The sequence below is a fragment of the Mustela erminea genome, chromosome 4 (genome assembly GCF_009829155.1).
Source record: "Mustela erminea isolate mMusErm1 chromosome 4, mMusErm1.Pri, whole genome shotgun sequence".
In the NCBI taxonomy this organism is placed as follows: domain Eukaryota; kingdom Metazoa; phylum Chordata; class Mammalia; order Carnivora; family Mustelidae; genus Mustela; species Mustela erminea.
In genome coordinates, this window is record NC_045617.1 from 69,859,945 (window position 1) to 69,875,522 (window position 15,578).

A 15,578-nucleotide genomic window follows, 5' to 3' on the forward strand; every position below is an offset into this window, starting at 1 on the left:
CCTATAAAAGAATGAGATCTTGCCATGTGCAACCACGTGGATGGACCTAGAGGATATTATGCTAAGTGAAATAAGTCAGACAGACTTTTGCTTACATGTATAATGATTTTACTTACATGTATAAAAACGTAAAAAAACGTAAAAAAACAAATGAACAAAGAAACAAAGGGAAAACAGACTCTTAAATACAGAGAACAAACTGATGCCTGCCAGAGGGGAGGGGAGGATGGGTGAAACAGATAAACATGATTAGGATGTACAAACTTCCAGTTATAAAATAAGTAGGTCATGGAATTGAAAAGTACAGCATAGGAAACAGAATCAAAATATTGTAATTAAGCTGTATGGTAACAGATGGTGACTACATGTACCATGATGAGCACAGAATAATGTACAGAATTGTTCAATCTGTATGTTGTACACATGAAAGTAATAAAATGTTGTATGTTAATTATAGTTCCAAAAAACATTTTTAAGTCTGTTTATTTCTTTTTTTTTTTTTTTAGATTTTATTTATTTATTTGACAGAGAGAGATCACAAGTAGGCAGAGAGGCAGGCAGAGAGAGAGGAAGGGAAGCAGGCCCTCTGCTGAGCAGAGAGCCCGATCTGGGACTCGATCCCAGGACCCTGAGATCATGACCTGAGCTGAAGGCAGTGGCTTAACCCACTGAGCCACCCAGGTGCCCCTGTTTATTTCTTTAAGTAAGCTCTACACCCAACCTGGAGCTTGAACTCACAACCCTGAGATCAATGGTCATATGCTCTTCCAACTGATCCAGCCAGATAACCCCAAAAAAACCTTTTTAAGAAAAAGTGTAAAACCCTACCAGTCTGACCCCACAGCCGTAGCTATAACCACCACAGTCCAACACTATTAGGAATAACATTAGTGGACAAAATCAAAGAGGAATTTTACCTACCTCTCTATTTACTGAATCAGTGAAGCTTACATCTTTAAAAACAAGTTTTTTAAGCACATTTATAAACTCTAACTGTATTTTTTTCTTTTCCAGGTTTTTCTCTTTTTTAATATTTTATTTATTTATTTGTGAGAGAGAGAGAGAGAATGACAGAAAGAGAGCATGGGAGGGAAGAGGTCAGAGAGAGAAGCATACTCCCCACTGAGCAGGGAGCCCGATGTGGGACTCAGTCTGGGAACTCCAGAATCATGACCTGAGCTGAAGGCAGTTGCTTAACCAACTGAGCCACCCAGGCAACCCCCACCATTTTTTTTCTTTTCAAATTTTTACTTATTTAACTCATTAGTTAACACACAGTACAATTTGGTTTCCGGAGTAGAACTCAGGAATTCATTACTTACATAGAACACCCAGTGCTCGTCGTAACAAGTACCCTCCTTAACACCCATCACCCACCTAGCCCAACCTCCACTCACCTCCTATTATCAATCCTCAGTTTGTTCTCTACAGTTAAGAGTCTCTGGGGCACCTAGGTGGCTCAGTCACTTAAGCGTCTGATTCAGTGTTAGCTCAGGTCCTGATCTCAGGGTCCTGGGATTGAGCCTCACTCGGGCTCCCTGCTCAGCTTCGAGTCTGCTAGTCCCTCTGTCCCTCTTCCTGCTTGTGTGCTCTCTCTCTCTGTCTCTCTCTCTCAAATAAATATTTTAAAAATTTGTCTCTTTTATGGTTTGCCTCCTTCTCTTTTTTCTTCTCCCATATGTTCATCTGTTTTGCTTCTTAAATTCCCCATATGAGTGGAATCATATTCATCTTCCTTTTTTAAAGATTTTATCTATTCATTTGACAGAGAGACACACTGTGAGAGAGGCAACACAAGCAGGGGAGTGGAGAAGGAGAAGCCGGGAGCCCAGTATTCATCTTTCTCTGACTTCTTTCGCTTAGCATAATACACTATAGCTCCATCCACATCATTACAAATGGCAAGATTTCATTCTTTTTGATGGTTGAGTAATATTCCATTATGTACATATATCTGTATATACATATATATACATATCACATCTTCTTTATCCATTCCATTCCATAACCATTCATAAGATGATGGACATTTGGACTCTTTCCACAGTTTGGCTAATTGTTATTTTTTTCATAAGAAGAATAAAAAATATTCATAAAATTTGAAAACTAGAGAAAGGAACAAAAATTACTCATAAACCCACTATATTAACACAACCACTATGAATTCTGGTGACAGATCACATAGAGTATTTATGCAATTTTACACAAACACCCATACTTTTTTTCCCCCACTTTTTCACTTTGTATTTTAGGTAGGAAATATTTCTTGTAGGATAGTTTTCAGAAAAATTCTTTTCATAACGTGATTTAAGGCACTAGTCTAACTGGTTTACTCACTTGCTAATCTTGGACATGTGGGATATTTTTCCCAATATTTTTACTATTTTCTAAAAGATTTTATTTATTTATTTGACAGATAACACAAGGAGGTAGAGAGGCAGGCAGAGAGAGAGGAGGAAGCAGGCTTCCCACTGAGCAGAGAGCCCAATGCGGGGCTCGATCCCAGGACCCTGAGATCATGACCTGAGCCGAAGAAAGAGGCTTTAACCCAGTGAGCCACCCAAGTGCCCCTATTTTTACTATTTAAAAGACGCTGTGACACATATATTTATGAATAATTATTTTTTCTGGATGTAAGACTATGTTTTTACATTGGGAATCCCTGAGTGGATCTATCCCACATTTGAACATTGCTGGAAACCCCAACAAACTCCATTCTAAACGGACTTAAAGAGTACATCGTCACAAACAATGTGGACATGACATTAAAATCACTGAGTATTGTTTTAAAAAGATACTGACAATCTGATAAGTTACAATCATATTTTAACATGGATCCTTTAATACTTCTGAGGTTGGATAACTCTCCATATATCTATGTACTGACTGATTTTGATCTTCTACCTCCTTTACCCAGCACCAAGAGTAACTGCTACACAGCAGATACTCAGTACATGTATGTTGAATGAAGTAATGTATTCATTGGGCTTTTCCAATTTTTTATTTGTTTTCCTGTGTGTGTATACACATGTGTTTAAAGGAAAAGATATAAAACCTTTGTATTGAGACAAATATTTGCCTTAAGCCTCTTCATAAAAATTTGGATTACATACTCCATGCTTCCCCAATCAGAGATGGACATAGAATATAATTTACCTTTTTTTTTAAAAGATTTTATTTATTTATTTGGCAGAGAGAGACACAGTGAAAGAGGGAACGCAAGCAGAGGGAGTGGGATAGGGAGAAGCAAGGTTCCTGCCGAGCAGGGACCCCGATGCGGGGCTTGATCCCAGGACCCTGAGATCATGACCAGAGCCGAAGGCAGAGGCTTAACCCACTAAGCCACCCAGGTTCCCTAATTTACCTTTCTTTAAGTTTATTTTATTAGTAATCTTTACACCCAACAAAGGGATCAGACCCATGACCCTGAGATCAGAGTCACATGCTTTTCTAACTGAGCCAGCCAGGCACCCCCAATTTATCCTTTATTAAAATCGATTCAGGAGGGGTGCCTGGCTGGCTCAGTAGGTAGAGCAAGCAACTCTTGATCTTGGGGGTCATGGACTCAAGCCCCATGTTGGGTATAGAGATTACATAAAAAAAATTTTTTTTTTTAATTTTAAAAAGCAGGGGCACTGGGGTAGTTCCGTTGGTTAAGCATTCAACTCTTGATTTTAAACCTCAAGTCATTATCTCAGGGTTGTGAGTCTGAGCCCTGCATCAAGGACCACATTTAGCAGGAATCTGCTTGAGATAATCTTTCCCTTTCCTGCTGCCCCTCCCCCTACATATACATGTGCACTCTCTCCCTCAAATAAATAAAAAAAAAAGTTGAAACTGACTCTGGATAATCACTTACTATACCAGATATTGAGATTCAATCTTTATTTGATACATTTTTCTCTAAAAAAATCTTTCAGGGAAAGGTAGATTTCAGTTGATATTTTAAAATATTTAAGAGTTAAATTATTTTTTAAAATACAACTTAATGGTATTAGCTAATAAGTAAAAAAATAATAATCTTCCACATTTTTAAAATCCCCAATAATTACAAGGGTAGAATTCTATATGAGGTAAAATAAGAATTATAACTATGATATAAGACTTGAATTCCACATATATGACTTAAAAAAAAATCAAATATTTTATTTTCTATCTTGATTTAAATGTGGCATGATCACTATTATCAAGACTATGATTCTCTGGAGACAACTGAGTCAATTAAACTAAAGTTCTCCACAGATTTATTCTCCATGAAAAGCACACTAAGGTATTCCCACCAGCAGGAGAATGACTCTTCATTGTAGACTCTCATTCAATGTTCAGAGGTAAGACTAACAGCAAATCTAAGCATTTCTCTGGATGACTGGCTAGGTTTCTAACCAACTGACCAATGTCCCTTCCACCTTGTGAAGAGAACAGACCCATCCAGGCCAAGGTCAACAACTCATAAACATTACACTTTCCCCCAGAACATGTTCAACCTATTGAGCCAGAACATGTGGCTCAGGTTGTATGGCTTCTTCAATATTTCAAAGAGATTTTTTCATGTACAAATTTGGATACTTTATTTCCAGTGTGTCTATTTATATTCCAGCATATATAATTCTAATATAACATATTTAATTCAACATAATATTCTAATACATTTTATATTCTTTTTTTTTTTTTAAGTAGGCTCCATGCCCAGCAGGGAGTCCAATGCAGGGCTTGAACTCCCAACCTTGATATCAAGACCTGAGATTAAGAGTCAGATGTTTAACTGCATGAGCCAGCTAGGCACCCCAAATACATTTTATATTCTAACAAATAATTCTATAAAATAGTCTCTCCTCAAAAACAAAACTAACAAAAAATGCAAAGACCCATTTCAACCAGCCAGACCACACCTAATCATGATGCAGCACCCACACTGAAGGTAACACAGTTGGCAACTAAGACACTAGGAACCAAGCATTTGGGGAGGAGTTTTCTTACTGGCAAGGCTTCGCCTTCCCACGACGTTCTTGTTAGCACGACTTTCCTCATCACTCTGCCAGCGTTTCTATCAGCAAGTATTTCTTGGCAGTTAACTCACAATTTCCACCCACCAAAGGAAACTGAAAGAACCAAAGGCAACAACCAGCAACTTGAGAATTTTAAGGTTGTTGTCCACCACAGTCCACTAAATTGATTAATATTCCTTGTTACTAAATGTAAGAGAAAGCCACATTAAGTCCATTCAGGCCACAAATCAGTTCTCTTGTGTTTTGGATACAAACACTATCTCTCTCTTAAGTTTAAAGGTTGACAACAAAAATCCCAGTTTTTGGAGTGCCTGGGTTGCTCTGTGGGTTAAGCCTCTGCCTTCAGCTCAGGTTATGATCTCAGGGTCCTGGGATGGAGCCCCGTGTCGGGTTCTCTGTACAGCAGGGAACCTGCTTCCCCCTCTCTCTGCCTGCCTCTCCGCCTACTTGTGATCTCTCTCTCTGTCAAATAAATAAATAAAACCCTTAAAAATAAAATCCTTAAAAAAAAAAAAAAAAAAACCTCCTAGTTTCTGTGCATTTCTACAAAAATCTCATTTCACGGGTGCCTGGGTGGCTCAGTGGGTTATGCCGCTGCCTTCGGCTCAGGTTATGATCTCAGGGTCCTGGGATTGAGCCCCGCATCGGGCTCTCTGCTCAGCAGGGAGCCTGCTTCCTCCTCTCTCTCTGCCTGCCTCTCTGCCTGCTTGTCATCTCTCTCTGTCAAATAAATAAATAAAATCTTTAAAAAAAAAAATCTCATTTCATAAAAACTAGTTAGTAGCTTCTAGTTGGCAAAAAATTTTAGTATTTGTTTCTCGTGTCTTAATAAATGTTATTGTAAAAATGAGTCAGAACAAGTTGTCCTCAAATAACTAAGAGATATATTTCAAAGCTTTTATAAATAGCATTTGTGCATTATTTTACATTTTAATTGACCTCTTACACACATTACCTCCTCTCATCTGAGGTAAACAGGAGAAACAGGAGGAACTTACCCACAGGTTCACAGTTGAAAAGCCCAGCTCATACCGTTAAAGTGTCCAAGGTTACATGAGTAGAAAATGAAATAACCAAAACTCACAACATAAGTTTTCTGTTTCTTTCATACCATACTGACTATAAGTTGGAGCTTGGAATTTGAAATCTATCTTCCCACAAAAATAATATTGTACATCGTGGTTTGGAGTCTAGACTAAAACACAAAGACCTCTTATTCACAAAGACTGAACTACTGGGGCACCTGGGTGGCTCAATTGGTTAAGCGACTGTCTTTGGCTCAGGCCATGATCTTGGAATCCTAGGATCAGGTCCTGCATTGGGATCCTTGCTCAGCAGGGAGTCTGCTTCCCCCTCTGACACTGGCCCCTTTCACACTCTCGCTCTCACTCATTCTGTCTCTCAAATAAATAAATAAAATCTTAAAAAAAAAAAAAAGACTGAACTATGGAAAAGTAGTATACCATACAGCGAGAAATGGATTTGTGCAGACTGACCTGAGCCAGACTTACTCCAGATAATACCCCTTTAATAATAAATATAACCTATACTACAGAGAAGAGATCCTATTTGTATACATGGTTGGCCAATCTTCCCAATGTCCATCCTCTGAAGCAGCAGCTAGACCATTCAGAGCAGGAAAGGAGTACAGAGCCACAAACACACCCACTTCCTTCTTCCTGGTTGTAGTAGCCACTGTTTGTCCTCACCAGAGGAGTTATAATACAGCAACTTCAGAAATAGTATTTGTTCCCTGGGATTCTTGGGGTCGCTTGTGGTCAGTCCCAATTAGAAGCGGTCTGTTCAAATAGATAAGCTCTGCATCAGGTATGTCAAGTTCCAAGGACCTAGGGCTGGCACGGTGAACAAGTTTACCACTTGTTTCGGCTTAACTTAAGAGCATTCCAATGGGAATGATTCAGATAGGAATGGGGCTCAGAGGCGGGAAGGGTGGATGGGAAAGGCTCATCGTAGGCATGTAGTAAAAGTCTTCTTTATTTTACAACCAAATTAGAGAAAGTAATGAAATCAGAAAGAAGTGATTGTGTTTGATAGATATATTCATTTTATGCGCTCAAAATAAAAGAATCTGTACTTTTTTCATCATTCCATAGAAAATACAGAGGATTAGTTAAGTATAAGGACAGATAGTATAGAGGAAAGAACCTTGGAGAGTTCATACTTATCTGCCAGGCATTTATTCTTATCAAACCTCCAGGAAGGCTTCTAGGACACCCACCACCCCATACCCAGGCTAGATGCCTCTCTGATACATCCTCTCCCCATGGGAGCCCACAGCATCATGTACAGCCTTTGTCTCCCAAGATCATAGCTGTTCAGAGGACTAATGAATAAGAAATCACAGATTCTGTAAGCAATTCTTTCCTTTAAAAAAAAAAATAGATTTTTTTGAGAGAGAGCACTTGCGTGCAAAGGGGGGGAGGGGCAGATGGAGAGGGTGAGACAGATTCTCAAGCCGACTCCACCCTGAGAGCTGACCCAAAGGGGGGCTTGATCCCACAACCCTGAGATCATGACCTGAGCCAAAACCAGGAATCGGATGCAATTGCATAAATTTACCTAATTAACTTCTTGAGTCTCATCATTTTCTTAGAAATGAAGAGATAGAACTAATTTTTTTTTTCAAACGACCGCCAGGCTTTATTGCTCAAAATGCAAGCTTAACACTGAGAGTAAATGAGGACCCCAAAAAGATGGAGTCTAGATCCACGGAGGCAGGTGTGGGACCTGGAAGCCCAGCCAGCCCAGCCCCCTCTGCCACCTGGACTAGATGTTCCTTGTAAGACAGCACCCCACACTGGGGGAGACTGAACTAATCTCTTATGGCTCCTCCAGTTATAGAACCTAGTCAAGATAAAACTTTTTTCAAATCATAGCAAGGTTTTCCTAAGACTGCAAAGTAAGTGGCACAGAGCATACAGTCAGTAAACATTTGCAGAATACATTGGTGTTTTTCCCTGTTTTCTGTTCACAAGTAACCTGGATAATAGGCACATCTGTCTCACTTTCAGTACTTACTTCCACAATCGTCTTTAATGTCTATAGTGGCAAATGGCATGTCTATCAGAGAAGCCATAGCGTTAGCTTCAAGTTCTTCTGACGTTTCCTTTTCTCTTGATACATTTTCATACTCACTGGAATTTATTCCTCCTTTATCAAAAAGAAAAATATATTATTTATTTTTTAAAATTATATCCTAAACTAAAACAAGTCAACTGAATTCAATATAAATTAACATCTGTTGAGAAATGATACTTCTATTCAAATATATTATAAAGCTATATAAACATTATTTATACCATATTCTACATTTCTATAATGTATTTTTATGTTAAACAGCTTTAATAATTTTCTGAAGCACAGTATTCAACTTGGGATTAGATGAACACTGAGTTAATCAACAATCCCTAAGAATTTTTATAACTATATTTTGTTAACTCTAAAACTATTACTTTTTTCCACATACTTTTAAAAAACAAATCAACAAAGTTTTGTCAATCTCCTTTACATTTTTAACAATATCACATATATGTTTTCATTTGTACAAGTTCTGACCTTTATTTTTTTCAATAAAGATTTTAAAATTTCTTCTCTCCATTATTAATATTGGAAATTCATGACTCTAATTATGCATGCTTCTAAATATGCTTTCCTAGAAAGTCAATGATTAAAAAGCAAAAGATTTTACAGTTTCCCTGACAGCCTTCCTAAGGACGTTTGCTAATATTAAAGTCATATTTCAAATTTGGCCTTTGTTTTCTAGTTATGGGTGGAACAGTCACATACCTTGGGTGGAGGTTAAGGGAACAAGGGTGTCTTTTAAACTGATAAAATTAATTACTAAATATATCAGTAGGTGGTCGTCCCAGTACCATTATTTTCCATGCTTTTATTGAAAGAACATAATTGCTGTCTAAACTAGGACTGAACAAAATCTTGGGATAATTGTATAATTTTTACTCTATGTATTCACTAAGACTAATTTACCATTAAAGATATTAATGAAGTCATAAAATTCCTTCTGTTGTAACCCTCTATTTTCAAACATAATACCTAAAAATCACATTCCATTAAGAATATGGCTTACAACACAGTAACTATCATGAAAGGTAAGAGTTAACATGTATATCAAAAAACCTAAATTTTTATTGCTTTTTGAGTGATCTCAACTATACTCACACACACACACACACACACACGCACGCAAATACATTTTCTAGATAAAAGCAAGAAAAAAACAACAAAAAGATTTATATATCAATTAGTCATGTTCCATACCAAAACAAACCAAAAAAGTAACAGTACATTCTTAATAATGATACTACTTATTTATCAAGTATGAGTGCCTGGCACATAAGTGTTCAACAAATATTAGTTTACTAGAAGACTAATCACAGAATTACAACTATTTGAAATATGTGAGAACAAGTAAATGTTTCTATTTTTATGTTTGCACTGAAAAATATAAATGCAGTTTATACCTAAACAAAAATTTTAAAACATCAATATGTATCTTGTACCTTCAGGCACTTGTAGCTATTCATAAAGAATCAACACTGACCTTTATGACCTTTCGAAGCTTACACCTTTATGAAGCTTACATTTGAAAAGGTAGCAACAAAGAATATTTAGCCAGTTAAATATGCACAAAGCTGAATGAAAATCAGAAAATAAAATAAACCCAACTTCTGTTTTTCTCTATTATATTCTTAATCTAAGAACTTATTACTTATTACTAAGTGCTTAAGATTTAATGCACAGCATGGTTACTGTAATTAATACTGTACTATACACCTGAAACGTGCTGAGAAAGTAGACCTCAAGCATTCTCACAAAAAAAAAAAAGTAACTGTGAGGTGATTAACTGTGATAATCATCTCACAACATATACTTATATAAAACCATCACACTGTATACTTTAAATATATGCAATTTTATTTGTCAAACTGGAGGGAAAAAAAGAACTCAGTGATACGAAACTGGCCCATTACCACCGACATTTCAATTGGAGCTCTAAAGTCCCTGTGCCCCTTGGGAACATACTGGGCTCTTGGCAATACATGGAATGGCCTAAGAGGCTGACTTCTGTGAAGGCAAAAGGGAGACCTGAATGGCATGATGAATTAAATTTTGTCATTTTTTAAATGAAAAAAAGTTATTAAAATACTTTATCTTGAGCTCCATTAACCCATAGTTAGAGAACAAGTGCTAGGTGGGTCACTCTGGTTATGCCAAAAGCAGAATCAATGAAGGGGCAATGGTCATTGGTGACAACAGTGGCATCAGGATAATGATGCAAGGCAAGATGGCTGTTTAACAGAAAGGGTTTGGTGCCAGAAATTAAGAGGCAGATATGTTAGTATTGTGTACTGCACAACACCTCACCAACTGTGATCCCAGGCAATTCATATGAACTCTCCAGGCCCCACTCCCTATCTCCTCTCCTAGATGACATTGTTGTTCTAGCTGAAAAATTCTAAATCCTGGCTGCACTTTAGTATCATCTGGGGCTTTTTAAAATTACCAATGTCTGGGTCCCACTCCAAGTCAATCAAATTGGAATCTCTGGAGATCAGGGCAGCTACTGGTATTTTCTTGAAGCCTCTCAGGGGGATTCTAATGCACAAAGGAAGTCTGAAAATCAATGCTCCCAAAGATCCCTTTTCATGTCTTCCATATCTTGATTCTTCACCAGACCAAGAGATTATGTTAACAGTTGAGAATAATCAACTTAAAAGTAAAAACTCAGATCGAATGTTTCTTGCTAGGGAAAACTTTCCTGATCCCCAGCTCAGAGCAAAGTGAGGTAATCCCATCTCCTTCCCAGGACCTAGTGCTTCCTCCAGTCACAGCACAAACACATGTTGCAGGTGTCCATCCATTTGTCAGTCTTCTCCATCAGACACTAAGTTAAAGTGATCATATAACTTACCACCCAATCTGGGACACTTCTCAAGGGGAAAGGGGGCCTTTCATAATCACTCCCCCACTGATAAGTATGGTCCCCCATTCTAAGCTCCTTAAGTGCCACGTCTTATCTTCATTTGGTTCCTCAATGCCTAGTAGCGTGTAGCTCCCAGGTGGTGATCAATACATTTGCACTGAATAAGCACACATTTGAGAGTGGATAATAATCACTCAAGTTACACTGCAGTACAGCTATCTTAATCCCAAGAAAAACTAATTCTTGGTGTTTTAAATAGCAGCTTCAGCACATCACAGAATCTCATGTTCACAGGATGATGAAGATACAGTACTACTATTCCATTTGACATAAAAAGTTAAAAGTGAATTGTACTAGTACTTGCTCAGTATCATTCTCCCTCTTGTGAAATAAAGCATATGTAAACTTTTGAATACAATGTTATGTCAAAATCAACAGTCTAGAACTTGAAATACAAATTTTGTTTCATGAAACTACAGAATAATAGAAATAATTTTTATAGATATGAATTATTAACTCGGGAAAAAAAGAGAATGTCACTTCAAAATAACTCTTCAAAAAATTGCTGGTCATTCTCCAGAGCAATGTTTCTCAATGGAGTTCAAATCTGGAAGCCTTCCTCCAGGTCTCTAAGCTCCAATGTTTGGGCAAAGGTGACAGACACAACTTAAAGACATCCATCATAACTATACTTTCTTTCTACAGAAGCTGGAAGTATTTTGCTTTTGAAAAACTGCCTTAAAATAACTGACTCTTAAATAAAGCATTTAAACCATAAAATAGTCATATTGAGTACTTAAAATGTGGCCTAACTATAGTCAAAATAAAATTCCATCTTTTGCACAACTCCCAATAAAATAACAGCTAACACCTGAGCATGTAGTAACAATGGGCAGAGCTGGAAGCACTTTATAGATAATGATTCATTTAATCCATACAACCATGCTATCAGGGAGGTACTATTAACTTACTGTTTTTACAGACTAGCCAAAGTAACTTGCCCAAGGTTATAACTAAGTTTGGGTTTGAAATTTGCATCCTGTCACTCAACTGTCGAAACTTCTTTTTCTGGCAACACGTCCCAGTGCCTCTCAACATACGTAGTTTATGAAGCATAAACTCAGGGAATCCTTTCAAAAAAAACACTGGAAATAGGTCAGGAGCTATGAAAATGTTCCTCTTACTAATATATCTGTATCTATCACATATGCTGACCTAGACTCACCACAGCTTTATTTAAGGTGGAACAACTTAAACGCCCAATAACAGGGAAATAAATAAAGCATACTCACTCTGATGACAACTACAAATAATGGCTATGAAGACTGTAGCAACCAAAAATAGTTTATAACAAATGCTCACTTTTCAAAAAGCAAATACTGCGTATCTTCTGTCATTACAGTTATATAGACAAAGCCTAAATGATATCAATTATTTCTGAATGCTGATGTAGCTGAACTCGATATATTTGTATTTTTCCTCATTCTGCTATTCAAATATTTGAAATAGAATATTACTTTCATAAAAATAATTAATGCATGCATTTAAAACATTATAAAAATGTACATTAAGTATACAGTCATATTCAAATATATGTGCACTTCAGTAAATGACTTTATTAAAGACAGGCCAACAGACCAAAAAAAAAGGACAGTTACTTTGCCTTTTGTCACATAAAATGCAAATTTCCTATTTGGATAACAATTGTGACTTAAGCAAGACTCTTCTGTTCACTCTAGTAGGTATATCTGATAGGTGTATTCTCCAAGAACCAATGGAAAGGGTCACTACCACCCATGCTAGTGCGGGCTTAGCCACTAAAAACAGTAGCATATCACATCTAGGTTAAGTGTCGAGCTCTGTGATAATCAACAAGTCAGCTTTGGTTTCCTCTTCGTAAAAACAGAACAAAAAATACAATCCACTACTAGAAAGAAATGGACAAAATAAGTTAATACTGGGTGAAAAGCGACATAGGAAGGCAGTAAACTCCAAAAACATCTTAAAGTTTGCCAACCAAGTATGAGGAGGGAAAAAGACCTAGATAATGCTACCAGTATCCTGAACTCAAGGCCACACACGAAGCACAGAGCCAGGATGTGAATCTCCTTCCTCCCGGATAATCCCACACCCACTCCCTACGCCCTCCCCACCCACCCACAAGTCTTAATCATTCGTTCCCATAATGACTGTACACATATTTCTATTCGTTAGCGGCTATCATGTCGTACATATCAACATTTTTTAGGCTCTCTTTGAATGCATTTATATTACAAAAAGTCTCGCAGATGAGCGTCTTTTCCCTAATTGGTTTTTTGGTCCCTTTCACCCCAAGCCTAACCCCTCACTAGCTCTACCCATATAGTTCCGTTCACAGTAATGCTGACCTAAGCTGGAAATGAATTCTGGGCCCTCCTACAGATTTGGCGCCAGTTTAAAAGAGGTCATTTCCACACCTAGAATAAAATTCTAAATGAAACAGCGCGGTGGTTCAGACCTTTAAGGTCTGAGGCAGACCATGAAAACCGAGATTTTTCTGGGTTTCGTTGACCACACAAACACCGCGGTGGGGGGGCCTTGAAACTAGAAGTGAAGGTCACAAGATCAGAAAGGGGGAAACAAAAGTGAAACTTGGGGCAGGTTTGCACCCCTCGCCTCCCGCCACACCAAAAGCGCGCGCGCCAGAACGCTGGGCTCCGGGCAGCCCCGAGCACGTCGCAATGCGCGGGGTTCCTCGGCGCGGCCCCGAGTCCCGCCCGCACGGAGGGAGAGGACACCTCGAGCGCGCCGGGCGTGAGGTCGTGCGCCCCGCGCTGGGGAGTCGCCGGCGGGGCGGCGAGGCCCGGCCCTCCCCGAGGCCGAGCGCTGAGCGGGGAGGCCCAGGGCCCCGGCTTCGGCCGCCCCACCCGGCCCGCTCGGCAGCCCGGGCTCACCGGCTCCGGAGCGCTCCATGGCGGCGGCGCTAGCGGACTGCGCGTCTGGGCTGGCGGCGGCGGCGGCGGCCAGGTGCGGCCGCCCGAAGCCCGGCGCTAAGCGGAGGCGGACACCGGGGCGGGGCCGGGGACGCGCGGGCGGAGCGCGGGGGCGGGGACGGGGGCGGGGAGGGGGGCGGTGGCCGCGGGGGGCGACCGAGGCTCGGGCCCTGGCGAGCTGGCCGGCGGAGGCGCCGAGCCCCCAGAGCCGCAGCGCCCGGGGGAGCTGCATGGTCAGACCTGGCGCCCGGCGGCGGCGGCGGCGGAAGGGGCCGGCCGACTAGCGGGCGGTACCCGGATTGGGGCCTGCGACGCCAGCCCCGCGCGGGGAGGGCAGAGAGGACGCCGCGGAGAGCTGGGGGCGCCTTTCTGCCTCGCGGCGCACGGTACCCGGCCGGTCTGCCGACCAGGAGGCCTCCTGCGGCCTTTGGCGGGCCTCTTATTTCCCGCCCCACGTTTAAGATGAGAGGGAGATTGGGACCTGCCTGCAAGCGTCCACGGCTCGTGGTCTTCTAAGGATCCGTGTCTAGTAAAGAGCTTTCAAAACAGTTCTGACGAGAAAATATTTGGAAAGAGCGAGATGTACAAGAAGGAGACCATGTCCATCTGTATAATTAGACGTCTTATTTTGTTGTTGTTTTTAAAATAAAAGTCAAATCGTGGCAGAGTCTCGAATTTTTAACAATGGTTTTATGCCGAGAAATGGAAACCAGGTAACTGGTCTTTGAAATTAAAGCCCTGGTATGAGTAAAATGGGAGGGAAAACAACTACCTTAATTTGGCGGGGGTGGGAGAGTGGGGGACTTGACCTTGCAACAGAATTCTACTGGATTTTTCAGTGCAAACAAGCCATGCGGTAAGAAAAATTGCACCCCTCAAATTAATGTAGCCTATTTCGTGAATACCGCTTGACTGATCTTGACTGCATCCTACAATAGGAATGGAAGGGAAGACGACCTTGGCACAACCACAACAGTTGATATAAAGACCATACAGGAAGTAATAAAGCTTGTTACTATGATTCTAAGATGATTCTAGCAAGTTGAGTATATGATTTGCGCACTCATAGCAATTATGGACTGATTAGAGAGATACAACGGATTCCCCTACATTCGCTGCCCTGAGGTTGTGCAGGTGAATAAGACATCTTTTTCTTAAGGAACTGGTCACCTAATAACTGAGAAACGATAGTATCTGCAATAAGTAGCAAACTAAAAGCTAAAAAAGAATAAAAGAAAAAAAAAGGAAAGAACCCCACACCTATATTGAAGGGAATGAGAATATGCTACCCCAAAATATGTCACTTGGACATTAAGATTTGGTGGAGCTGGAAACAATTGAGAAACAACACTGAAAGAATTCTACCCTCCACCTTTATGCTGAAAGCAGAGCATAAATTTCACTTTGTGAAGGTGACATAAATTTCTGTTTGTAAAGATGTTCCCCTCTTTGGGAAGAGGTAGACGTCCTATAAGCAGAGAAGAGTAACTCACTCCGGCATAATGAGCCTTACTAGGCAATCTTGATTTACCAGACATTTCCTAGTCACCACCTACTTGAAAGCAGAGACAGTCTTTAGTATTTCCAAGTGCAGAGAGGTTACTCAATGAATAGTTGTGAAATGAATGAAACTTT

The 15,578-nt window shown here is 39.9% G+C and overlaps 1 protein-coding gene across 4 annotated transcripts in view; it reads right to left on the minus strand.

Annotated features, from left to right (window-relative positions):
- Positions 1–14,203, minus strand: part of AKAP7 (A-kinase anchoring protein 7) — a 149,972-nt gene extending 135,769 nt beyond the window's left edge. For 2 of the 4 annotated variants that reach the window (XR_004284946.1, XM_032339511.1), the window contains exons 1-2: positions 13,905–14,203; positions 8,046–8,177 (exon numbers count right to left, since the gene is read on the minus strand). Coding sequence is in view for 3 of the 4 variants with exons in the window: in XM_032339511.1 (XP_032195402.1) it covers positions 8,046–8,177; positions 13,905–14,175 (403 nt within the window). In the remaining variant the exon portion in view is untranslated. The remainder of the gene's footprint in view (positions 1–8,045; positions 8,178–13,904) is intronic. The other 2 variants (XM_032339514.1, XM_032339515.1) reach the window with 2 other exon arrangements.
- Between the last annotated feature and the right edge of the window lie 1,375 nt (positions 14,204–15,578).